The sequence below is a fragment of the Octodon degus genome, unplaced genomic scaffold (genome assembly GCF_000260255.1).
Source record: "Octodon degus isolate 3935 unplaced genomic scaffold, OctDeg1.0 scaffold00174, whole genome shotgun sequence".
NCBI classification, from domain to species: Eukaryota; Metazoa; Chordata; class Mammalia; order Rodentia; family Octodontidae; genus Octodon; species Octodon degus.
Genome location: NW_004524750.1, coordinates 894,304 through 921,374, shown reverse-complemented (window position 1 = coordinate 921,374; position 27,071 = coordinate 894,304). Strand labels below are relative to the sequence as shown.

The window sequence follows — 27,071 nt, the reverse complement described above, 5'->3', positions numbered from 1 at the left end:
TTAAATGTTTATTAAAGTCATCTGACTGAATTTTACAATTAAAGGCAATGATACTTTAATACAAAAATTAGCAAGGTATAATCCAAATTCCAAGACATAGATTATAAAAACAGCCTTTTAAAAACTGTTTCAGTGAAGGGCCGCCCAAATAGCTCAGTGGATTAGGTGCAAGGGCCCAGGGTTCAATCCTTGGGCCTGCAGTGTAGGCTTGTCCCCAGGGCGTGCTGAGAATGAGACTCTGATTGAGACTGGGCGTGGTAGTGCACACGCCTGTAATCCCAGCTCTTGAGAGGCAAAATAGGCAGATCATTACAAGTCTGATCTGTGTAGTGAGACCCTGAACACCCTGTAGACCCTTCCCTAAAATACAAAAAAACAAAACTGTTTCACTGAACAGGGACTGAATACTAGCCTAAAACTGTTTAAGTGTAAGTATTCACAGGCCATCTAAAAATACACCAGTATCTCTACTTACATTATGCTAACGTTCACAAGAGGGGGGCATGGAAGTGCACGCCTGTAATCCCAGTGCTGCAAGTTCAAGACCAGCCTGGGATACAAACTGAGTTCAAGGTCAGCCTGAACTATCTTAAAAAAAGAGCAAAAAAAACCCCCAAAAGTCAAAAAAATTAGGGCATAAGTGTGAAATCAAATCTTAAATACAGTGACACTCTACAGAGGGAATTTTAACTCAAACTGCATACAAGACTAGAAAGGCAGCTGATGAACAAAGAGGTTGAGAAGGTTCCAGTGGGAGAGGACTGCATGCGGCGCGGCGCGGCGCGGCGGTGCAGTGGGTATGGTGGGAAGACCTGGGCGGACTTCAGGACCTTCTTCCTTTGCAGGGGAGACCAAACATTACTCTTCTTCTCACATCCATCCCTGCTGTTCTTCTTCAACATACTGTATCTTGACCTCCCCACAATACCGACAAGTAAGAATGTAAAGATATCAAATGACCCCTAACGACCACAAATTTGTGGTGTCTACTCTAAATCTTTTTTTTGTGTGTGTGTGTGTGTGGAAAAAGGGATTGAACTCAGGCCCTTGTGCTTGCCAGGGAAGCGCTTATTCCACTGAGCCATCTCCCCAGCCCCATGGTGTCTACTCTAAAGCAACACATGTATACCACACAACTTAGGGAACCAAGCATTACAAATCAAGTAACAAAGGACATGGGAACTGCTCACTGAATAGACAATGTATCCCTAACAAAGAACTGCTGCAGAATGACATCACCTTTTCAAATGTCCAGTGCTTTGAACCTCTGATTAGGCCGGCTATAATTTCTGCAACACATCGCTGGGTACTTTCGTGAGAATCTGCAACCAACCGTTCTAAATGGGGCTTCAGGAGTGGCAGAAAGGCATCATCGAAATTTCTAAACAATCCCTACAAAAGCAAAGACATCAATCCAGTATCATTCAGTTCAATTACAATACGCAACTACTATTCGCCATTACCATGCTCAACAATTCTAAGCAAGCCTCCCTTTAGTAGCAAGTACTTTAAGTACTTTAACAATGTAAGTTAAAATGGTAAAACTACTGCCATTTTATGTTATAATGTAACTAAGACTTTGTTTTGAACTTAAAAATGTTATGCTTTAAAAAAGCAGGGCTATCTCCCTGGTCCCTGCCTTTCTTTCACGACCTCTAGCTAAGAGCAATGAAAGGGTCATTTTCAATGAAAACAGATGGTGAAATTAAAACCTCGATCACATATTTAAAATAAACTTATGATTTACAAATAAAATAATAACTAAACTTTATAAAGAGTATATAAATAATATAGTTACCTTAAAGAGGCAAAAACGTCGGGGATTAAACTTATCTTTTCCTTTTCTGTCTTCTAAAGATAGAAAAGTAATTAACTGTTCAACAAATTTAGGATCAGAAAAATGATCAAATATAATCTGTTCTGCCTATAAAGTTAAAGAAAAAGAATATTCAGGGTTTAAAATCTTTTAAGAACATAACTCTAAAAGGTTAAAATACGATTTTGATTCAACAGAGCCTGTCACTTTCCTCTAATGAATGTTTAGTTCTCACAGAAACAAGGCTTTCTAGACCCCACACAACATACTCCCTAAAAACGTTTACGTACATAAAAATAGCCAAGTCCTTCACGTCCTTGAAGTCGTAAATTAAAACCAACAGCCAGCCTGCTTGGGAAGTGAAGGCTTGCTGCTCCTGCGCTCTTGCATAATCTGTGAAACTGCCCAACTGGAAGCCAAACGCCAACGAGGCATTTCCATATGTGTACATCTTAAGTTAAAAGGCAAACTGCTCAGAATCAGCTACACAACCTTTAATATCCACAGTAAAAGCCCTTATCTTTCCACCTGAGAAAGCAGGAAGCTCAGTGAAGACTGAGAGGTTTGGACTTGAAGCTATAAACACCCACTTACCAAGTGTTCTACCATCTGCACTTAACAAAAACCTAAAACTAACTCATCATTTCTCCTTCCATAAGCATAACTCAGAACTGACAGGGAACTGCTGACTGTATCCGCAGCAGCCACGGAGGGCGCGCAGAACCTGAGAGCAACCTCCCAGATGCTGCGGCTGGCACGGGCGGCCTAGGAGAGCAGCCAACACCCCCTGCACTTGTTCTGCACTACACTGAAACCGCACAGTGTGGAAAAAGATCTGCACTAAGACTGAAATAAATCAGGGGCCAAAAATAAAAGGCATCTGCAAGCACGGAGAGATGAGCGCTTACCTCTGTCATGTCCTCCCTGCTTCTGCCAAGCTGAGGCTGCTCTTCCACACCAGCATAAACCACCATATTCCTGCACAGTTAAGAATGCAGATTTGTAATATACGCAGAAAAAAATACCACAGCATCCCGGACAGAAAGCATTACAAGGTGTGCAATTAAGCCCTGCAGGCCATGTTCGGAGACTAGAGCACGCTCAGCCTTAACAATACAGTGGATCGCTGTGTCCTGGTGACATCACTGCAAACAAGAGAGGCGAGCACTCCTCGGGGCTGGCCCAGGGTCTGCGTTACTGACAGATGAAACACAACGCAAAGCGGCTATTAGCCTCCTCCTCAGTGCCCTACAGTGTGGGGGAGGCCAGGAGCCGCCCAGAGGTAGGAATGGAGCTCAGCACTGGCGGGCTCCTCTCAACTTCCCCAGAAAGCCAAGCGCGACAAAACCGCAGGGCCCACTTCATAGGTGCAGGAACTCGCACTCACTTTGGCCAAGCATAGTAGCCCCAGTGAGTTTTCTCAACAAAGCAACTTGTTTCCCATTCTTTTTTAGTTCTTGGTACAGTGCTGCTGTCATAATGCAACCAACGATTATCAGGCCTATCACCAGCAAGAACTTGGGCAGGTTTAGGACATCCACCTAAGGAAGGAGAGACAGCTAATTAAACACTCAGCCAATAATTAATCCTCCACTTTCAAACAAAGGAATTAGTGTTGACTCTGCTAGGGCCGGCTAAATAGCTCAGCAGATTAAGGGACCAGGATTCGATCCCCAGGCCTGCCGCGCCAGGCCCTGCCGCTGGTGTACTGAGATGGCCACTGAGACTGGCCACAGTGGCACATGCCTGTAATCCCAGCTCTTGGGAGGCTGCAAACTGTGTGATCACTACGACTCTGATCTAGTAGTGAGACCCTGAACATCCTGTAGACCCTTCCCTAAAAAATAAAAATAAAATAAAATAAAAAATTTTAAAAAAAGGAACTAGAGTAACTCTGCTTTTACGATAAGCAGCTACTAAATGCCCTCAAAGACGACCACATAAGGCTGGGGCGTAGCTCCCAGGTAGAGCCCTCGCCTGTCATGCACAGGTCCTGGGTTCAACTGCCTCAAGACTCATTATTTTCTTGTGAATTTTTTAATCCTTAGTTTTTAATATGCCAACTATTTCATTTTTTGGCATTATTTCACATTGTTTATCGACACCCATAAAAAAAAGTCTGAGGTCAAGAACAATAATTTGCATTTTTCAACAAAATTTTCTAAGTTTTACTGAAAAGCACAATACTTACTGATTTCATAGGGGTCAATGGTCATCTTTTTGTGAGTTCTTTTTAGCTGCTTGAGAATACCAGCAACAGCTGAGATAGCCATCTAGAAAAAAGGTACATGTTTTAAAAAACAAGCCAAGCACAGCAGCGCATGCCTATAACCCCAGCACTCAAACTCGGCCTGAGCAATTTAGTGGGCTGGGTGGGGTAAACGATGTGGGTCAGTGCAGAGTCCTGGGCTCAGTCCCTAGCATGGGGGGTTACACACCTCTTCAACAGCTGACTACTTTAACCAAGGAAAAGCTGGACTCCACCCCTCGCCCTGCAACCTTCAGGGCTCCCAGTGGGAGTGGGGCAGCCCTGGTAAGGGAAAGAGTCACACAGTTCACACTCTGGAGCCTTTACCCAGGCCAGTCTATGCCTAAGAACTCGGCCCCTTTCCATGGCTGAATGTAGGGGCCACCCTGAAGGACAGCAAAATCCTGTCTCAAAAACAACAAAAAACAAACCAAACAAAAACCAAAACCAAAACCAAGGCCCACCAAAGTTGGCCCTTCATTAAATCAGTCCCCACTCATTCTTCCCATGCCAGCTTAGGGTTTCCTTGAGTTTTGTCTACAGTGCACTAGACTAGGCTAGCAGCTCTCCTATACTTCAGTGCTAACACTGACAGCAAAACCTACAAGTTGTACCCTAGATAACTGTCCCTCTTGAAACACTGTGAGCTTAATTTTCTACCTTTTGAAGTCAGCCTTTGTCACTGGCCTAGAACATATTCCTTGTCATACTTGCAGTGTTGAATTGCGCAGTGCCAAACACACCCTCATATGTACATACTTCAACACATTATGTTATGCATTATTTGTAAAGACTTTGATGTAAGTATTTCAGAATTCAAACTCAGTAGCTAAAATGAAACATCTACCTTTCGAACTACAATCGCATCGTGGTTGAGATTCTCCACAAAAAACCGCACAGCACGCAGAGGCAGCACACGGTCATCTCTCAGGAGCAGAGACAGAAGACCAATTCCTATGTGTTCAAACTTCCAGGGCCTGGGAGAGGGCGGGGAAAGCCAGGCCACATGACTCACCACAAAGCCAAATCTTTAAGAAAAAAGTGCTTCATACATAATTTTGTTCTTCCCAAGAATTACAACAGCTCTGTGTAAGACAAATGTGTTGAGAATAGAATAATTTTTTATAGGGTTGATAATGTAGCTCAGTGGTAGGGCACTCCTGTGGCATGCATGAGGCCCTCTGATACTTTACCCACAAGGAAGAAAAGGAGGGAGGGAGGGGATGAGGAAGAAGAAAAGAGAAGGGGGGGCAGGAGGAAGCTAAGGAAGAAGAGAGAACTTTTTTATACTCACAGATTTCTTTGTTCCACACCATCTAGCAACGCGTTGACCAAATTTTCATAGTTCCTTAAAACACACACACACACAAAAAAAAAAAAACAAAATCAAGTGATGATTCGCTTTACTACAATACTCAGATAAATATAAAATAATGTGATATAAATCATAATCTGGCCAAATTTCTCTTTCCCCGACTCGCACCACCAGCCTACAGAAAACACTGGTAAGAACCACAGAGTTAAGGCCGAGGTGTGAGCAGAGACCCCGGGAAAGCGAGCAGGACGGCACCACGGCCCAGAGCCCGCCCACCCGAGCGCGCTGGAAAGTACACGTAAGCGTCCAGCCGAGCAAGGTGTGCTGGCTACCCGGAACACGCAGGGCAGGGACAAGGGCCTCCTGCCTGAGGAAGATACTGCAGAAGGCATGCTGGAGGGTAGGCATGGGGACCAGTGGGAGTTGAGGCCAGCCTGGGCCACACAGTGAGTTCAAGGCCAGCATGAACTATTATAGCAAGACCCTGTCACAAAAATCCAAACAACAGAGGGATTTGCTCTAATGGTGTTTGTAAATAGGATATCAAGTCCGCATCTTGTACAGCAATTAACCACTAGGAAGCATGTATGCAATGTGTTAATTATTGAAACTGTCCTACCAATTTGATTTGAAACTGTCTCATTGCTATTTGTTTCTCAATAAAATTAAGAAAACAAACAAACAAACAAACAAAAAAGGCAGACACTGATGTGCGCATTGGGCTCAGCATGGATGATCACCTGAGCCCAAGTGCTCTGAAGATCCCTGGACATCACAGGGAAGTCCTATCTCTAGCAAGTAAATACTTTCAGAAAACAGCAGGTAGGAACACTCACATACTAAGTGAGTGGCAAAGAAAATCAGGTAAGCGTGGCTCGCTTCAGGGAGCTGCCTTGGTTCCAAAAGGCCCGGCTTCCTAATACCCTGACACTGGATGTGACTGTGAGTAATCATTACTAAGGCAGACACCATGCTACATGGCTGTAATCCCAGCCCTCAGAAGGCTGAGGCAGAAGGACTGAGGCCTCAGTGACTTTAAGGCCAGTCTGGAATATAGAGACCCTGTTTCAAACAGCCTGAAAAATCAAAACAAAAAATTATTATTGAAGAGCTATAAAGCCACACAAGTGAACTTGGTGTTTAATGACGGATCTGTACCAATTAAGTTGTGCCTCATATATTACTGTCAAAAAACCAGAATACATGCTGAAGATTCAATATAGAAAATAATTTTTTTTTTAATGTTATTTTAGTCCAGGGTCTATAGGGTCTCACTACACAGATCCGACTCATAGTGATTCTGTTTTCAGGCCCCCACGTACTGGAATTAAAGGCATGCACCACTATGCCCAGTCTCAATTGGGGGTCTCAGCACGCCCTAGGGGCGGGGCTGGCATGGCATGCCAAGAACCGAACCCTGGTCCCTGTACCTGTCTAAGCAGGTGCTTTAGTCCGCTGAGCTATATCGCCAGCCCATAAAAATAACTCATTTTGGGGGCCAGGGAGATAGCTCAGTAGAAGTGCTTGCCTGACAAGTACAAGGTCCTGAGTTCAAGCCTTGGTATCTCAAAAAAAAAAAAAAAAAAAAAAAAAAAAAAGAAAGAAAGAAAGAAACTCATTTTTAAGATGTGTGTTTTCTGTTTTTATAATTAAAAGCAAAAATTAGGCCATGCATGGTGGGGTATACTTGTAATCCCATTGCTTGGGAGGCTGAGGCAGGAGGCTTGTTGAGAGTTCTAGACCAGCCTGGGCTACACAATGAGCTCAAGGCCAGTCTGGACTGTACAGTCAGCCCCTGTCTTAAACAGACAAATAAATAAAAGTAAATAAAGAAAGATGAGTGAAAATTAGGACTGCTTGTAGTAATCATCTTCAAATTCTTTTCATAGCTTCTCACAAGACATTAAGTAGTCAGCTACGTCCACATCTCACTAAATATCTGCTATCCAAAACATCGCCTATATTAAAAGACCATCAAGTACCTCAGGGCATCAGCATTCCTCTCTTGTTGGCGTTGAAATCCTCCTTTAATTTTCTCTGGGGTAGGCAGTGTTTGGTTGGTAGAAGGATTTTTCGACTGCTGAAGTAATTCTGCTATTGCAACACAGGACTCTGGAATCTTATTTAAAAAAAGAAAAGCAGGAAGAACAAACAAACAAAAACAAAGTATTCTAACACGTACCATGTGGATAAATCCCAAAAATGTTAAGGTAGTAAAAGGTGGCAGACACAGCCAGGCACACGCCTGTAAGCCGGGCACCTATGAAATGCTGAGGCAGGAGGACTAATGTGAGCTCAAGGCCAGACTGAACTGCACGGCCAGACCCTGTCTCAAATTAAAAAATAAAGCAAAAAAGAAAGAAGGCAGACACAAGCCACGTATTTTGTTTATATGAAATGCCTCTTAACTCGCAACTTCACAGTGAGAAAACAGATCAGTGTTCTCCCTTAAGAGGAATGACAAGTCACTGCTGTTGGGAACAAAGTTTGTTTTTTGGGTGAGGAAAATCTGTAGATTGGTGGCAGCTAAATAACTGTGTAAATCTACACTGTGAACATACAGGGATACATCTATACCAGTGAAAAGGGTAGATCTTACGTGAATTAGCCTCAATTTAAATGAAAAAAATGTAATGGTAGCTGTAAATAGCAAGACTATTTTATTTCCCAGGAATACGTTTAGAGCAGTAGTTTCTAAACCATGAGACAAAAGTACACCATTCATTGATTCTCTAGGGAAGAGGAGAATTCAACCATTACACTCTTCTTTACTGTAACATTCTGGAGGTTGTGACTATCTGTGTAAAGCTCTTTTAGTGCAGGGTCTACAGGTCTCACTACACAAATCAGACTCATAATGATCCTCCTGTTTTCAGCGTCCCAAGTGCTGGGATTACAGGCCCGCGCCACCACACCCAGTCTCAGTCACAGGGGGCCTGCAGTGTACGCAGGGGATCAAACCCAGGCCCTTGAGTCTGCCTAAGCAGGCGCATTAATCTGCTGAGCTATCTGGCTGGCCCTGTGCAAGGTTCTTAAATGATCTGCTACACCTGTGCATTTCAGCACCACTGAACTGTTATGTTCTTGTCTTTTTCATTTGTCAAATCACCCATTTCTAACATTCTATACTTTATTATTTTTTTATTTTTCTGCGGTACCGGGGATTGAACTCAGGACGCTGCGCTTGCCAGGCAAGTGCTTATTCTACTGAGCTATATTCCTAGGCCCCATTCTATACTTTAAACTATGAGCCCAATTGCCAATCCTTTATGCCTGGCTCGTATGGCTATGAGCCTAAAAGACAACTATTACGGTGTGCATCTAGATGTCCCGCAAAGCCTAACACAGCTCCAGGTGGGGGCTTTCAGAAGTGGCTGGATCTACAGTGTGTGATGCTGGGGATAAGGGTGCCCCACTCGGGGTGTGAGGATTACACACCTGGAGGATGAGAATGCAAAAGACAGAAAAGAGGGCTGTCACTGTCGCTAGCTCTGCTTGCTGCTCTGCCGACTCCTGTCTGCTTGCCCTGGACTGTTTGTCCTGTGTGATACCCCTCTATCATGCCACCCTGCTTTTGGAGCCAGTAGATTATGAACTGAAACTTCTACAAACTGCAGGCCAAAATAAACTTTTTCTCTTTCAACTTTGGGTGCCAGTTATTTTGTCTCAGCTATAAAAAAAGTAACTATGACAATACTCACCTCTGAAAAAAGGAAGCCATGAACACACAAGGAATAATGGTACATACAACAATGGAATAACCTACTGCTACCTCCTGGTAGAAAATGACCTAGCTTTCTCCCAGATATGTGCTACCTCACTATTCTATCCTGTTAGCTTCAGTAATTTTCTCAGAAATACAAAGTGGAAAACAAGGGCTGAGGATACAGCTCAGCAGCATAAGCGCCTGCCTGACAAGCGCAAGGTCCTGAGTTCAATCCCTGGTACAAAAAAAAAAAAAAAAAAAAAAAAATCTTTGAAACAAAAAAAGTTACAATCAAAGGCCAAGACAATGGTCATTGAAAAAATAAATGAAATATTAAACAGCAAGGTAGTCTTGCTGAATGAAACAACAAAATCTGAATGACAAAATGGATTTGTTTACCATGAAGTCCAGACCAATGGTTTCGTATTGTCTGTGAATCTTTTCTGCAAGATCATCAAACAGTCTCACTATGGACGGCTTTTCCAGCGACATTGCTTGGCTAAGCCCTGAGGAAACAATCGCAGGCCACGTCTGTACAATACAGTCCCAGTCGTGAAGGTTTGCCAAGCACACACCACTGTGATTTCCAAGGAGACAATACAAGGCACCCTGCAGGAAAAAATAGTTTTATAAAAAACAAAGAGGCACTGTTTAGTTATAGCTAATTTATCCATGTTGTTTTAAAATTTGCATTAACATGTTGAAATTGCATCCATTTATCCATGAATGCATCTTTTATCTTTTTCTATGGTAACAGTATGCCACTGCTTATAAAAAAACATTTTCCTTGTCTATTCTGCTGCTCCTGGGCATTAGCAGAAGCCCCACAATCCGTTTGTTCAGCAAATTCCACACTGTCATTAGCTAGGTCCTATCTTGTCTCTGTCCTAAGTAACTCCATCAATCACTACACTATGTGTGTTGCTGATGTCTTTGACTTACTTTGCAGTATTAGCAAGCATGAGGCCATGAGTCTGATTCCCAGTACCCAAACAAAAATTAGCACCCGCCTGTAATCCCAGCCTAGGCTACAAAGTGAGCACAAGGTCAGTCGGAATTGCAGATTGAGACCTTGTCTCAAAAAGACAAAAAACAAAAAGCAAAAAAAAACGCCAACAGAATCTGAGCAGCAACTACGCAGATGTTTACTATCTCTTCCAACTTTCTACAGATTTGAAACATTTTGCAGTAAAACAGAGAAATCTGTACCTTGAACTGCTGCTGTGTGACACCTTGTCTACCAGGTTCTAAAAACTCCAAAACCAAGGGAATAATGTCTCGGCAGCAGAAGTTGTACGCTCCCAAGGCTGCGAAAAAAGTTTGCTGCGCCTTATTTCTGACCTGGACAAGTATTAAAAGCAAACAATCACTACACAGTAAGCAAACTATAAAAGATTTTATAAATTAACTATCAAAAATAAACTGACAAATGAAGAGAAAAATGCACCACAGCACATAGCCCTCAAGGCGAACAGATCACCACCAGCAAAGCACGCCAGCTGCAACCCTACATGCTCTGGGTTACACTGGCTCACATGTTTTGGGAAGAGGAGACTGACTCGAATTGCTAAGTACTTCCCTAGTGACAGCTAGAAGTGAGCCATCATCTAGGAAACATTGTCTTCTTGGTAAGAAGAATCAGATTTCTTCTTTTGTTCTTGCACACAAAAATTAAGAAATTCAAGCAAAAGAAAACTAAACCATTTTGATGTAAACTACAGCCTCATACATTTTTTACTGTAAACAAAAAGATGCAGTATAAATTTATTACTAACTAGTTTAAATAAGGGGATAATGTATTATATTAAAAGCAATATACTAGGCACATCTTTAAACTCTTTTACCATTACTTCAGAAAGAATCTGAGTCAAAAGCTAGTCACCTAATTTACATTACAGTACTTTACAAAGACAGCAACCAGTGAGACACGACTCTTTTTTCTAGATCTCCGTGCTCGGAGATCATCTCTTGGTCCTATGCTACCTTACAAGATGGACTCCACAAGTCACACAGCAGCAAATCCCGGAAACCCAAGCATAATGACCACGAGTAATGAAATGGCCTTTCAAGTGTGGTCTTCAAAATCAGATTTAATGCCAGGTGTGATGATGCACACCTATAATCCCAGTACCTAGGAGGGCCTTCCCATTGAGTCTGAGGCCAGCCTAGGCTACACAGTGAGTTTATGGCCAGCCTGAACTACATAGTGAAACCCAGTTTAGAAAGAAAAGTCTGATTTGTCAGTCCTCTCAAAGGGGAGGAAAAAAAGAAACAAAGATTTAATTATAATTAAATGCTGTTATTTTCAAAAAGTTTCCCCACATGCCAGGCTGGCCCTGCCCCCAGGGAGTGTTGAGCTGGGGGAAGAGTCTGGGTGTGGTGGCGCACACCTCTGATGCCAGTGCTGGGAGGCTGAAAACAGGAGGATCACTACCAGTCCAAGCTGCGCAGTGAGACCCTGTACCAAATATAAATGGGGAGGGGGAAGGTTTAAAATCTGAAGCCAATGTGAGCTCAAGGTGGGGAATTAAGAGGTTTTCGTACTTTCTAGCTGTGTGACCCAGAGCAGGAATATTTAAACTCCACTGTTAAGAGTAGGGCTATCTAGACTGCACACATTAACGAGGGTTTGGGAGAGGCAGAAAGGCGAGATGCGCTAACCTGGCTGTATGAGCTGGTAGACAACCGCAGGAGATCTCTGATCATATCCCGATGTATCACCTTGTACTCACAGCCCTCAACAGTTAGCGTTCGTAGCTGAGAAAACAAGAAAACTGGAGCTGAGTTCGTGGCAAGTTCATCTGAGGACTAAAACCCACACTGAGGTTCACTCCAAGACCTGTCTCCAGGGCCATCGTGTGAGGAGAAGACACGTACCTCGTGCTGCAGCATGACCCTGTCGATGAGCAGCGCTCGGATGTGCTGCTTCTTCCCGTGCAGCTGGAAAGCAAAGCAGCACACGTCAGCACCCACCTCCAGTGCCTCAGTGCCCGGCTCCTCTGACATCCGGGTGGAAGCCGAGCTCCCAGAAGGCCCACAGTGGGCTGGCGAGTGGCGGGACTTGTCACTCACTCTGAAAGCACCAGGCTTGTGTTTTCTTAATACACTATCTCAGTCAACTTCATGGCTGACAGCACCAACATCTGGCTTTAGAAAGGGCCCACGCTGACTCCTACCTGGTTAGCCAACTTTCTGTGATAACTGCACGACTCTGTCACCTTATGAGTAGCCTTTCGTGATAACTGCACGTTTGTTCTAGGTACCACCTTTTATATTTCTAAAATTGCTCATTTTACCCATAGTCCAGTGTGTCATCAAAGGCACACAGGCAGGCACTTGGGGCTCAAATACTTCTTCCTTTCACATCTTTATCATGTCAGTCAACCCAGAAATCCCTCTTTTGCAAAACAACACCCCCGTCATCACCCCAGTGACCCAACTCAGTCGGGGTCCTTCACTGGACTGCAACAGCAACCCGACCATGGGGGGCTGAAGACTGCAGGCAGACCCACGTGCAGGCCTAGGGGCACTGGACTACCATGCAGTCCTGGGCTCGAGCCCTCGCACAGCAGGAAAGCAGGAGCCCGCTGCGCTGGCGCGCAGGCCACGCTCGCAGCCCCAGTGGCAGGCTTCGCGGTCGGCATCACTAGCGGCCCTCCCTGGACTCCACCTTGCTGCGGCTCCTGGCAGGGCGGGGCACTGCACTCCACGCGCTCGAGGGGGCTCCGACTCATTTCTACTAAAGCATACATTAACACATTTTGCCAGTTCACACAAAGCAACAGCCAAACCTAATTCTTCCTTTTTTCATTTCTTCAAGTTTTTATAAGACATCATAATAGTGCTGTCCAAATTCCCAGTGTGAGGGCCAGCCAAATAGTGCAGCAGACTAAAGCGCCTGCAAGCAGGTGCAGGGGCTGGGGTTCGATCTCCAGGCTTGCAGAACCGGCCCCACCCCGGGGCGTGCTGAGACAGCGACTGAGACTGGGCATGGTGGCGCGCACCTGTAATCCCACCACTTGGGATGCTGTAAACAGGAGAATCACTACGAGTCTGAACTAGTAGTGAGACCCGGAATACTCTGTAGACCCTTCCCTAAAATAAAAAAAAGAAATTCCCAGTGGGAACTTAGAAATTATCATGAAAAAACGCAATTTTGCATTAATAAGTAAAACACTTTTTAGCCCTCAAACAAAATATAAAATCTACTCCTTTTCCTTATGAGTGACCTTACTCTGTGTACTCATAGTTCCCTTAACTTAGGCATTTTGGGGACAGCTGAGCAGAGGTGCAGCTACGGCTCAGGGGCACAAGCACCTGCCTGCCGAGCACAAGGTCCTGGGTTAGATAACCACACCAACAGAACAAAACAGAAAATCCTAACCCGATTTTCCATTGATTTCTTTACTAAATTGAAACTTTTCCATCGGGAGTCAAATTCATGCTTGTGAGATCCTTGGAATTGTAAAAGGTCTCCAATAATCTGCAATGAAAAATTTCAAATTTTAATGTAAGCCATAAAGTCAATCCTGACCAGATTAATAATCATCGAAGTACAGAACAACAACAGTACCTTTATGATAAGAAACAAAGACTTTGTATCATCTTCTGAATTATCAAGTATATGTTCTACAATGGGAAAAGAAAAAACAATTGGGTTAAAGTATTTTACGTTTCTGGGTGTCATAATGCCCTCCTGTAACCCCAAAACTCAGGAGGGAGGCTGAGGCGGATTGCTTTGAGCTTTAGGCCAGACTAGGCCATAAAGTGAATTCAGCTAGCCTGCACTACAGAGTGAGACTATCTCAAAAAGACCAAAAGAATAATAATAATTTTTTTCAATTCTTACATAACAACCTGAATCTATCAATTAAGTAAAGAGAAAAAAAGCTACCTCCCCATAAGCACCTGCCTGGCAAACAGAAGGTCCTGAGTTTGATCCCTGGTACCAAAAAAACAAAAACCACCAAAACCAAAACAAGTCCAAATACTTTCACCACTTGGAACATAACACATTATATGAAAGCATAAATGCTACACAGTAAAATTTCTAAATAACTGCAAATAAATCTATATAAGTACTTACTAAGAAGTTTCCTTATGACCCTAGCAATCGCTTCCCGGTGATTCTCTCTGGATAGATCTGTGTTGTAAAAAAGAAAAAAAGGCATTTTAGCCACTGAATATTCCTCAGGCTATTGAAGTTTATACTGAATAGTGTTAGGAAGTGATAAGAATTCTGGCCAAAAAAAATCAAAACCTTGACATTTAAAATAACTAGTTGAGCTGGGCATGGGGTGCAGGCCTGTAATCCCACCACTCAGAGGCTGAGGAAAGAGGATACAGGATGGCTGTGAGTTCAAGGGCAGCCTGAATTCTATAGTGAGACCCTGTCTCAAAAAGACGAGCCGGAAAAAAAAAAGTAACTAGCTGACCAGGAGTGGCAGTCAGCGCCTTTAATCCCAGCACTTGGGAGGCTGAGGCAGGATCACCTTGAGCTTGAGGTCAGCCTGGGCTGAACTCAGAGCAAGACCCTGTCAGTGCACACATACACTACATAGCTACACCTACTGATAAAAGGGCAGGAAGTGAAGGAGGCAGGGAGGAGAGAACTAGACCAGCTCTGCCAGTATTTCAAGGCCTCTTAGCTTTGAAGGCCACAAATCCAAACCACACAAACTGTACCTTAATAATTAATGAATGTAGCCAACTCTAACACACTGGTAAGAAAGCATGTGGACTTTTAATCAATAATATTAAACGCAGAAAACATTAACAACACAAAACACTGTTTTTGGTTGTGCTAGAGACTGAACCCAGAACCATGTGCATGCTAAGCAGACAGTCTTTCATTCCAGGGCGACATCTCCAGCTCTGTTTTCCATAAATACTCACACAGAATTTCAGGGACAGGTATAGCTATGTGGCAGGATGCCCGCCTAGCAGGTGTGTGGAGTGGAGCCCAATTCCCAGCATCTCACACACCCACACACAGAGAGAGAGTACAACAGTGCGCGCCTCCAATCCCAGTACCAGAGCTGAGGCCAACCTCGGCCACACAGCAAGCTCAATTCTGGCCCCACCACCTTAATAAACAAAACCAGTGTGGCTGTGGTGGTCCACACTCAACACCCAGAGCTGGGCGGCTGGCCAGGGGGACTGCATGTTCAAGCCCAGCTCGGACAACTGAGCAATGTAGGAGACCCTGCCTCTAAAAACTGAGAAGGGAACTAGGAATGTAGTTCAATGTGGCAGCCTGGGCTCAATCGACAATGGCACAAAAATCAGTCTTCCTAAAACACTTAACTCGTTATGACACACACAGATTATTACACTGTAAAGGCAGCAGTGCCCCTGTTCCCATCAAGTGTGTTAGTCTGAACAGCAACTCAGAGGTAAGCTCACATTAAGATGTAGAAGAAAGCCTGTCTGTGTACATAGACGACAGCATCTGAATTTGCTGATTCAATCTCTTTGTTTGTTTGTGTTTTCAAACAAAGTCTTGCTATGTAGTGCAGGCCGGCCTCCGACTCATGGCTATCCCCCGCCTCAGCCTCGTCCCCCTCCACCCCCGCCTCAGCCTCCCTGGCGTTACAGGTGTGAGCCATCTTGCCAAACTGTAGTTTCTATCTTTTACTGCCTTTTTTGGACAGACTGGGCTTTGATCTTCCGGCATCAGTCTGTCGAGTACTGGGATTACAGGCGTGTGCCACCATGCCTGGCTCTTTTATTCTCTGTTCTTCATATAACAATTTCCTAAGTTTCTTCAGAAATAGGAAAAAACGACAATATGTAATTTATTATTAAGTTTATGTACCAAAGTTTAAAAAAAAGACTACAAAAGTACTGCATTTTAAGCCTTACAGATCATCAAGGAAAGAGAAAAGCAGCACGTGCAGGCTCACGGCACTACAGCTCACATACCATACTCCAGCCCGGTGTACAGCTTAGTCTCCTCCAAGGACACCATGCTCGGGACCCTGTATAGAAACAAGAGTGAGTGTATTTACTGATCATTCCAATTCAGCAGATCAAAGGGTAAAGTTCTGTTGCTAGAATGTTTTAATTAAAAAGGTTAATGCTTTTCTAACACAGATCTTCAAAACTTAATTATTTATACTTTTGAAGATCACTATGTGCATAAGAATCATATTACCTTGAAGAAAATGTTAATTTTGTATCTTCAGAGGGAAAATTCACCTTTCAAAGGAACAATACTGATACTTCAGCATTTACATATAAAGGATTACACATCAATGATAAACCTTTATCACTCATACGAAGATTCAACTTCACATCTGTATAATAAATCCTATTTTACTGAAGCATGAACAGCAGACAACCTTCTTTACAACAATCATTACCCGAGCTGGGTGTGGTGGCGCACACGTGTAATCCCAGCACTCAGAAGGCTGAGGCAGGAGGATCACCGTGACTTTGAGGCCAGCCTAAACTACACAGCGAGACCTGTCCTAAAAAAAGAAAACAGCAGAAAAAAGGTGATAACTCCTAACACCTGCAGCAAAATGCCACTACTTTTGAAGAAATTCACATGAAAAAATATTTCATTTCCTATTTAAATATTTGCTACAAAGAAATGGATTACCACAACCAGATCTAGTTAGTTAAATTAACTGAAAAGTTAAAAATCAACTTTTAGGTATAAATATTTTATAGGAGAATCTACATATCTCAAATATACATTTTCATCAATAAAGAGCTACTTTAATTTTTCAGCATTTTTTCAGACTGAGATTCAATTCAGCATGTTTTAAACCATGATAATAATACTTTCCAAGAGGAGGAATATAGACATCAATACCAAGGAAACATGAGGGTAAGCAGATCCAACATGGAGGTAATAAACAGAAACTGTTGTTATAATTAAACATTAATAAACTACACAGTGCTTATAATGAAGGAAGTACTATTTATAAATCATGTAACTCCCAGAGCAGCTGAATTAAACATCTGTCAGTTTTGAACTATGTAGCTTTAAAACAAAGGTAAAAACACAACGTTACGATTTCTACAATGCCAGTTATTTGTATCTTCAACATAATACACAGCCTGAAGTTTCAAAGCCAACCTACAAAGAATAACAAAGAAAGAATGGTTTCTTTTTCCTTATTTTCCTTCAAAGCTCACTATTAATTTCTGGTGTAAAATGACACTTTGCTTTTTAAGACTTTCAAGTTGAAATTTCTTAAAACGTGGCTTTCATTCTATAAAGTTTCAACCTTTGGCAACAGCTTGCAAACTCAAGCATCTTGGAAGTTTGTATTAGATCGTAGTAAAAAAAGAAAAATCAGAAGTTGAATCTGTATAGACACTAGATTTCACCACCAGAAGAGAAGAACTGCTCAGGTAACACAGGTATGTCACGAGAAGGGACCTAACGGCCACAATGTAAGTGTTCTTCTAAAGCAAAGTACAACTGACTGCCTTTAGCCTAAGTAGCTTTCGGAAGCAGAAACAACAACTGCAGCTTACCCGCAGCTTACCCGTCATACCTAGTACCAATGAAATAATGAAGCAAGCATGAACTTTAGTCACATTACTCTTACAAACAAGATTAAAGAAGCAATCTTCTCATAAGTAAATTACTCCTCACAATTTCTCCTGTATCAAAAAAAAAAAAAGTATTTCTGTGTGCACTTTTGGCTCCACTAACACCAACATGATACAATCATATTTAAAAACAAGTTTCCTCTCAAGAGGCCGAATACTAATTTCTCAAGCCCAGGTTTTACTCTGAATAGCTTTCTTACCAGAACATTTGAGTAACGCTTGGCATTTATTCTATTTATCAGCTTGCATAAGATTTTAAAATATAATGTAATATATTCAAATAAAATGGCTTGTCCTTTTACAATCTTAAAATATCCAAGTACAGCTTCCACATCTCCCGTACATGTAGAAAGTTACATATCTCAGCTTTGATTTTGTTATTCACAAGCTCCTTTATCCATATTTATGTATTAGCCATAACTGGATTAATCTTATCTACTGCTAATTAAGTTCCAAATGGATTGACATAGTTTATTCCAAATTTCTTCTATCAACTGTATTTCTTCTGATTTTTAGATGAATGATTTTTCTAAAAGAACTCTGCATCACCAAAGAAAAGTCTTTCTGAGAATCTTTCTGTGGCCACGCTATCGGTCTCCACATGCCTAGATTGTACTCATTTAAACGAAGAACTGCTCTTGGGCTAAGGAGGCCGCTCAGCTACAGCACCCTTGCCTAGCATGTGCAAGCCCCTGTGGTTCAATCCCCAGCAGAGCGAAAAACAAATCAAGACAAAATGGAAATTGTTCTTCTAATTCTACAGAGTGAGGGTGCTACCCAGACCTACCTATGCTCTGATTAAAAGCTGCAGAAGCAATGCAAAGCAAGGGGCATTCTTCACACACACATACTGCTTTCAAATTCAACTCTACATTAGTCCCTTAACCCCAAGAAACGTTGTAATTCTGAAAAATAACCCCAATACAGAATATTATAAGTTAATACCATCTATACAATAATAATGAGTTTCATAATTCCCAGACAACGCCAGGCCTAGTTTACTTTTACAAAGTGTGTCAACATATTTGTGCACTAAAAACATGAATTTTCCACCACTAGGTTATTTGTACTACTAGATGGCAATATTCTTGAGGTCTCATTAGAGAAGAACTATAAAATAATCACAGGTGGGAAAAAATGACTATTAATAAAAGCAAAATACACAGTATAAATATGTAATGAAGAGTAGGTGAATTTTCATGAAACTATAAGCAGTAATATAAAATTCTTTCCAAGCACAGCAAAAGAACATCCCGTCTTTCTCCAAGTACCCTTCCCACATGAACACAACATAAAAGACGTAAAATCAAGCCCCTATAGAACTCGTCCCCCCCGCTGAACACACACAAGACAGCTGTCCTACTGTGGTGATCTGCTGGCCAGTTCAATACCAGACAGCAAGAACAGCCGTAAACAAAACTGACAGGGTGGCTCTTACTCTACCAAAGGGTTGTTTGAAAAAGGAAAACTTTACATACACCGTACTAGAATTAAAATTAACTCAGATTTGAAACTATTTGTATATCTGACACACAAAGCTTAAAAAAAAAAAAAAAAATCAATGCAACAGAAGATGAAGAAAGCAGAAAACAGGGTTACTCACCGCGGAGTAGTAACTGTTTCCTTCCCTGTGCGCAGCGGCCCCAGCAGAGCTGGGTCGTTTCCTGGAGGCGCCAAGAGAGGTTAGCTAGCCCTGCCCCCATCGCACAAGGGACCCATCCTCTCCCGTACCAATGACAGGGTCTCATTCTTAGAACTGAAGAATGATTTTTTTTTTCCTTGAGTGAAAAATTAGGAAAAGCTGAGATCCTAAGAACGATTAATAGGTCTATCAGAGAAAAGGGAGCACAGAGAAGTATTCTGAGGTGAAAAATGGTGATTCCTCTACCTTGAGTAACCCTGTTTTTAAGATGTTAGATTTTTTGTTTTAGTTTGGTTTTGCACCTTCTGCTAGTTGTTTAGACCTAAAAGATTATAATAGAGAACGGATTGTAAAGAAAAAACTGACAATTTCAAGATTAAAGGCTAGAGTCCAAAATTCTTTTTTTTTTTCCTGGTACCAGGGATCAAACTCTGGGCCTTATGCCACTGAGCTATCTCCCCAGCCCTAGAGTCCAAAATTCCTATGTGACCCTGGAAAGATATAATCCAGCTTCTCGATCTGTATCTATGAAGGCAGAGCTATGACTACATATTATACCACTAATATTTCTCTTCAAACATCCAAGGTTCTGAAAGCAAAATTAGATGATTTCATTTTAAGATTCAGTTTTGTAGTTAACAAAATTGGTAAAAATTCAAATAATTTTAAGTTGTCCTGAGCTAAAAATATACTACTCTTAAGTATCCTCCAGACCCAAAGGTTGAGAGTGCACTTTACAGTAAGTAAAGATCTTCCTTAGGAACTCCATATGCTAAAAGCCCGAAGGCATGAGTGTACCATCAATCACATCATTTAAACTTGGGTTCAGCTTTTTATTTTTGTCAGTCTCTAATCACATAGCACAAGACCAGGGCTTCAAATGTAGCCACTTCCCCTGGAGGTTCAGACCACTCCACGCACTCTAGATTCTTGCAGGAAAGCTCAACTAAGCTCCTTGCTTGTAAGGACCACAGCTCTCCAGAAGACAAATACTGCACTCCAATACATAAAGGCAAATTGCATACCAAGCAATCTACTCAAAAGCATTCTAAAAGCTAGAATAATTTACATAATTAGAACACTTAAAAGAAAAAAAAAAACCTGAGTTGCTAGGTACTTCCCCAAGCTGGTCTAATATTTCTCTGAACTTCACAGCCGCACTGTTACGAGCCAGGAAGTGCCGCAAGCGCGCGACAAGCAGGATGTACAGCCATGCTGCAGCTTCTCACAACTGCTTGTTCCTTTCCTTCCGTCCAGGACACTTTTCTCTATTTCCTATGCGTGGCTGACATCTCTACCAGTGATCTTTTCCTGCGCCACGTTCAAAGTGGCCTGCTGAGAACCTCTGTACACTGTGTGCCCCAGACGCTGGCCCTTCTCAGGACGCGTGTGGCTCTCTCTCAGAGAACGGAACCATCCACTTAAACTGAGAAGACTGTAAGGGCTGGGGAGACAGCTCAGGAGAGCGAGCACGTGCAGCAATGTAGTACGGCCCTGCCTCAAAATAAACAAAATGAATGCATTAAAGGGTGGGAAACATAGCTGAGTGCAAAGATCCTCCCGGGTTCCACACCTAGCACCACACCAAAAGCTTAAATCAAATGAATGCAAAAGCGCTTTTAACATTTTAATACTTTTGTTGAGATTTTACTTTCTGTGAAAACATTTTATTTTTAATTCTACTTTACATTAATTATATCCTGCATATATGTACATAATTATGAAGAACCTTAAAAATGGGATTTTTAAAAACTGAAGTTAACATTTTTCTATTATTCTTAGAAATATTTTGCCTACTTTTACTCTATAAGCATGTCATTAAGTATATTTTAATTAACTGCATTATGCTTTATATTAAATTTTCACTCGAAATGTGAAACTTCTAGAACACAAAACTTATAGCTTAAATTTATCTTTCCTGGAAAAACTAAGAAATACCTAGTAACAATTTTACAGCTTATAACTTATTGTAGACTAATTATGTAGCATTTAATTTTTTCCTTATTGAAACCGTACCTCACCACATAAGAAATCACCAGTACACACGCTTCAGAGCATCCAGCTCCCTCTTCAGGTCACCGCACAGTGCGCACCAACTGCCGGGGAGAGCCGCGAGCCTCCCGGCAGCACTCTGGGCCGCAGGCTCCTAACACAGAACACACACGCCTCTGCTCCTCGACCCAACTACTGGGATACACAGACACACTTCTCCCTGTCAGCACTTTCAAGCCAAAGTCAACGTACTGATATGCCGAATTTCTTAAGTATGGAATAGCTTGCTGCACATTTTAAGAGGATTAAGCTCTTACTGAATGTCACAAACTAAAGATCACTGAAGGGAAAAAAGAATTAGAAAAACTACGGTAGTTGCATCTTAAAATACTGAGATTTTGTTGTTTTTGATCTTTTTGGGACAGGGTCTTGCTGTGTAGCTCAGGCTAGTCTTGAATTCACTATGTAGCCCACACTGGTCTCAAACTCACAACAATCGTCCTGCCTCAGCCTCCCAAGGGCTGGGATTACAGGTGTGCACCACTACACCCACTTAAAATACTATTTAAGGGATCTGGGATGTAGCTCAGTGGCAGAGTACCTGTCTAGCAAAATACAAGGTCCCCGTACCTAAAAAAAACAAAAGCTATTTAAATCAATCTCACTTAACAAAAAATTTTTTTCAGTAAGATTGTTCTCATCCAAATACAAAACGCAGGAAACAAATGTTCTTTTATGTATTTAGTACAGGGTCTCTCACTACACAGATCTGAATCACAGCAATCCTGTTTTCAGCCTCCCAAGCACTGGCATTACAGGCACACGCCACCATGCCCAGTCTCAGTCACCATCTCAGCGTGCCCCATGGGCAGGGCCAGCACAGCACACCAGGGATCAAACCCTGGTCACTGCGTCTGCCTAAGCAGGAGCTTTCATCCACTGAGCCATCTGGCCGGCCCCACAAATGTTTTTAAAATAATTCACTAAATTCCTAGGCAAATTTCTAAAACAGATTGCCCTACCTACAATGACCCTACTTTTTCTCCTTATGATGAATTAATCAATCTTAAAAAGCTCAATGTGTAGGAAGAGTGAAATAAGCAGTACTATGGGGGTGGAAATAATTATGGAAGTAGGAATTATGGCCCTCAACAAAATCAAGCTATATTTAAAAATTATTCTTTGAAGCTGAAAAAGGGTTTTGTTACACAATCAGCAAGTAAGTCTGTTTCTGAAGGAGCTAGGAGTTATTTACTCATTGTTATTCGGTGTTCACTAACTGGCCAGAGTGAAGAAATGCTGCGGGAAAGACTTCCAACCTACATCTCTCAACTTCTAATTGAGTATACCTACTGCTGAGTTCACTGTTTCTCAGTTTGTTCAGCTTAATGGTGGTATTAACAGCAGGTCAAACTGAAACATTTACTCAAAATAAGTGGAAGCCAGGCGTGGTGACGTATGCCTGTAATCCCAAAACTCAGGAGGCTGAGACAGGAGGATCTTTGCAAGTTCGAGGTCAGCCTATGCTACAAAGTCAACTCAAGGCCAGCCTGAACTGCATAGCAAGACCATGTCTCAAAAAGACAAAAAATAGGGGCTGGGGAGATGGCTCAGTAGAATAAGCACTGGCCTGGCGAGCACAAGGGCCTGAGTTCAATCCCTGGTTGGGGGGGGGAGGGGGGGAGTCTTCAGCTGCAGAACCCTGTGCCTCTTTGACGAAAAATGAGTTCCATATATTGGGGGGCCTGCCCCTTAGCTCAGTTCTTTAAGTGGCTGCTTCAACAAAGCAGTCCGGCTCAGGTTGCTGTGGTTCGATCCCCACAACTCAAGCCAGCCAAACCTGCCCTAAAGGCATTCGGAGCAAAAAAAAAAAAAGACAAAAAATAGATTAAGTAAATAAAATAAAAATAAATAATATGTAGAAAAGCAATTAAAATCATACCTTTTTACAGTGGTAAAAAGTTCATAATGGATAATATTAAAAGAAACTTACTAAAAAATACAATTGTTAATAAAACACTGCAGGTAAAAAGAATTTTTTAGAGAAGAGTATCTTCAATAAACTAGCACATGAATTCAGTGTCTCCACACTGATACTTTTAAACTGATCAACATTTGAAGCCATTCAAAGTAATATAAAAATCTGAAAAAGCCCTTTAGGATGTTAATTGTGCCTTAAGTACTTTGGACCTAACAATCACAAATAAAAAAAGGTTAACATGATACAGAAATGACAGCAGTACCAATATACCAGTACTTATCAGGTGGTAAACCTTAACAAGTATGCAGATAGAAACAGGAAAAACCGTAAGGCAGTTATTTTGACTTACAAGTTAGTAACTGGCTCTCCTTTCAGCGGAGGCAGGAGATTCCCTGAGCCAATTAGACAGTTGTGCACTATCGTCAGACTCTGCAGAATATCATCTCTGGACAGGACAAAAAATAGCATTACGAAAGAGTCTCAGGTTCCTATTTACTAAGATTTTAGAGTTTATGGTGAAAAGTAAAATACTAGGCAAACAATACAAAATCAAGTGGGAATATACAAAATTATGTCTTCATTTTACCAACTCAATTAACAGTCTACCGATACTAGCAGAGGACAATTAGGGGTGAGGATGTCACTCTTCAGTAGGGAGGCTGCCTGCAACGCATGAGCCCCGAGGGGTTCAATCCCCAGCACTGGAGGAAAAAGAAAAAGATTTACTGCTAATATTAGACCTGCTTGCATTTGAACAGGGTCCAAATAATCACAAGAGAAAGCACCCTCTGTGCTGCAAGCTGAGACCTTGTACCAAGTATATAAAAGAAAAGAAGGTACCCTCTGTGAAGCAGTCCTCCGTCACTGGTCTCGGATGACCTCTGCTTACAGTGGTGGGAAATGCTGCTGTAGAAAATGCTGCCAGTGTATTCCAACTTTACGAACAAAACCAATTAAACCTTTGCTTTCAAAATGCAATTTAATGTACTACAGTACACAATGCTAGGCAACCAGATTTCTCCATCCATGTCCACCCTCAGTGTGCGTAGGGAGTTTGACACCTAATTTTTTTATTATTTAAGGATTTTAAAACAACTGAAAACTAAAAGCCTAATGGTCTCAAAAAGACAATTTCTTGCTAAATACCTGTGGAAGAGAGAAGAATGGCCTCACAGAGGTATTTCTCTAAATAACAAGAATGTGAAATACTGAAAAGATACCACCAGTAGAATCCATGCCTAGGCTAAAAGGCATTTCCTTGCAAAGGGCATACGCCTACTTAGATTTAAAAGAAAAAAGTGAAATTGTTAGCTGGGGCTGGTGGTGCACACCTGTAGGCCCACCACCCAGAGGCAGAGGCAGGAGGATCCCTGCAAGTTCAAGTCATGCCTGGGCTACAAAGTAAGCTTCAGGCCAGCTTGCATTGCATGTCCCCGTCTCAAAAAGCTCCCCCCCCCCAAAAAAAAAGAAGGAAAATGCTAAGTAAAAGTTTCTACCAGAAACTACAAAGAAAAACTAAATAACTATCAATTTTTTCTTTTTAAAATGCTTAAATTTTGCTACATTTTCTGCCCTATGTTAATTGGTTTCTAAAAATAGACCTTCTGAGATTTTTCAAAGCACATATCAAAGTGAGTGCATCAGGCCAGGCATGGAGGTGTGTGCCTGGAACCCCAGTGCGTGGGAGCTGAGGCAGAGAGGGTGAGGAAAAGAGAGTCACTCCAAGTTCAAGGCCATCCTGGGTTACAAAGTGCTTTCAGGGCCAGTTCGAACTACACAGTGAAACCCCATCTTAAAAAGATGTAAAAAACAAGAGTAAGGGGGGCTGGGGAGATGGCTCAGTGGAATAAGTGCTTCCCTGGCAAATGCAAGGGCCTGAGTTCAACCCCTGGCTCCGCCAAAAAAAAAAAGAGTAAGAAAACCAGAAAATCAATGCACCCGATCTACCACACACAGAGAAAAAAACACAAGTATTTTCATAGTCTACACCTGCATGTCAGTAAAACTGACTACAGAAGAAAACTCACCTAGACATTTCAAGCTTTCCATCCCCACAATGCTGCAATTTGATGAGCTCAGGCTGAAGAAAGGAGTCCAAAAGATAGAAGGCAAAAGACACTTCCTCTGAAGAAGGAACATGCCACTGGATTCCCAGATTCCACAAGTCCCCAGGTTTGCCCCAGTCCTAGAAAAGAAGAGCATCTGTTCACCAAGTTGGGAAGTTGAAAAAACAGATCACAAACAAACAAAAACTAAACACCCAAGTCACACAATTTAACAAGCTTAAAGGGAAATGCAGAAATAATTCAAAGCTCAGCAAATAATATGCAAAATAGTGGCATTAAAAACCAATTACTAGGGGTCAGGGAGATAGCTCAGTGGAATAAGTGCTTCCTTGGTAAGCACAAGGTCCTGAGTTCAATCCCTGGTTTGGGGGGGGGGGGGAATTTACCCTTTTATCATCAAACCTGAAAAAACTCTCTCTGAAGAGTCACTTACAGAGTCTACAATTCAGTCTGCACCCAAGTTTAGGTGAGGGCTAATTAGTTTCACAATGAAATTCCATGCAGCTATGGAAAGAAGACATCACACACAGAAAACTGGAGTACTAGCTCCATGCAAAGTGAGACAGCCTGGGCTTAACACATTCCAGTAACAGTTTTAATAATGTATTTTTTTAAAATTAGCACCACTATTCACACACATGTGCGCACACCCCAATACTTCGAATCCCTTAGAAAAAGAATCCAACATATTCTTGAATCTTAATTTATTAAAAATGCTTGCCTTGATAGGAAAGTACTCAGGAGGCAGCTTATCAAAGCCGCCTGGCACACTGCAGTACTCCGTGGGGTAGATGAGTGTCGTGGACCGAAGAAGATGATGCAGGAGGTTACAAGACAGGGTGTAGCCTTGCTTACAGGTTAGATGCAGGGTTCTCTGGAGAATCTTTACAAGCTGCTCCCTATAAAGAAGCAACTTCTTCCCATCCACTCGCGTAATCTAAAGGGGATAAAGGCCGGTTCAAGATATTTTTGTTAAAAGATTACAAATCAATAATTACTACAAAATTCAGTGTTTGGCCATTAACATAGTAAAAAACAAAACAAATCTAACTTTTGCATTCAGGGTTTCATTTATCAGTTACATCCTTCAAAAAGGACCTAACACTGTAAAGAGACAACATTACTTAAATTTCTGAACTGCTTCCTAAAAGGAACTCGTTTGATCAATGGCCAAAATTTAAATAGAAAAGTAGTTCTCAGAAAAGGCTACATCCCCAAAACAAGTTACATTTTCACTGTAATATTTTCTTCAGAAGATTTACCATACCTCAGATAAAAGCTGAAGATTCCACAGTAACTCCTTGTCTAGTTCCTCATCGTTCAATACGTCATCATCTAGCAATGACAAGATAGTATCAGGGAGATAAAAACGGTGCATCCAACTAAATACATCATTTGAAAAAACATTTATACTTAGGACTAGCCAAGACAGCTCAGCAGATTAAAGTGCCTGCTGGGCAGATCCAGAGACCAGGTTCGACCCCCAGCATACCATACCAAGCCAGGCAAGGCCAGGCCCTGCCACCCCCCAAGACTGTGAATGAGACTGGGTGTGGTGGCGCATGCCTGTAATCATAGCACTTGGGGGCTGAAAACAGGAGACCAACTTCGAGTCCAATCTGCATGGTGAGACCCTGTAGTAAATACATAAAATTTTTTAAAAATTCCCCCCTTAATTTTTCTAATAATTGAGAAACTCTGCTTCAGGGATACTTTTTTTTTTTTTTTTTTTTT

At 42.0% G+C, this 27,071-nt stretch overlaps 1 protein-coding gene across 2 annotated transcripts in view; it reads right to left on the bottom strand.

Annotated features, from left to right (window-relative positions):
* Psme4 (proteasome activator subunit 4) overlaps positions 1-27,071 on the bottom strand; it is a 124,025-nt gene that overhangs the window by 60,934 nt on the left and 36,020 nt on the right. For both annotated transcript variants that reach the window (XM_023703556.1, XM_004643409.2), the window contains exons 16-35: positions 26,605-26,672; positions 26,059-26,274; positions 25,299-25,456; positions 23,621-23,716; positions 16,010-16,065; positions 14,172-14,228; positions 13,659-13,714; positions 13,470-13,568; positions 11,963-12,025; positions 11,747-11,842; positions 10,295-10,426; positions 9,485-9,694; positions 7,362-7,498; positions 5,359-5,412; positions 4,912-5,041; positions 4,008-4,089; positions 3,204-3,357; positions 2,725-2,794; positions 1,799-1,924; positions 1,240-1,392 (exon numbers count right to left, since the gene is read on the bottom strand). In XM_023703556.1, coding sequence (XP_023559324.1) covers positions 1,240-1,392; positions 1,799-1,924; positions 2,725-2,794; positions 3,204-3,357; positions 4,008-4,089; positions 4,912-5,041; positions 5,359-5,412; positions 7,362-7,498; positions 9,485-9,694; positions 10,295-10,426; positions 11,747-11,842; positions 11,963-12,025; positions 13,470-13,568; positions 13,659-13,714; positions 14,172-14,228; positions 16,010-16,065; positions 23,621-23,716; positions 25,299-25,456; positions 26,059-26,274; positions 26,605-26,672 — 2,213 coding nt within the window. The remainder of the gene's footprint in view (positions 1-1,239; positions 1,393-1,798; positions 1,925-2,724; positions 2,795-3,203; positions 3,358-4,007; positions 4,090-4,911; positions 5,042-5,358; positions 5,413-7,361; positions 7,499-9,484; positions 9,695-10,294; positions 10,427-11,746; positions 11,843-11,962; positions 12,026-13,469; positions 13,569-13,658; positions 13,715-14,171; positions 14,229-16,009; positions 16,066-23,620; positions 23,717-25,298; positions 25,457-26,058; positions 26,275-26,604; positions 26,673-27,071) is intronic.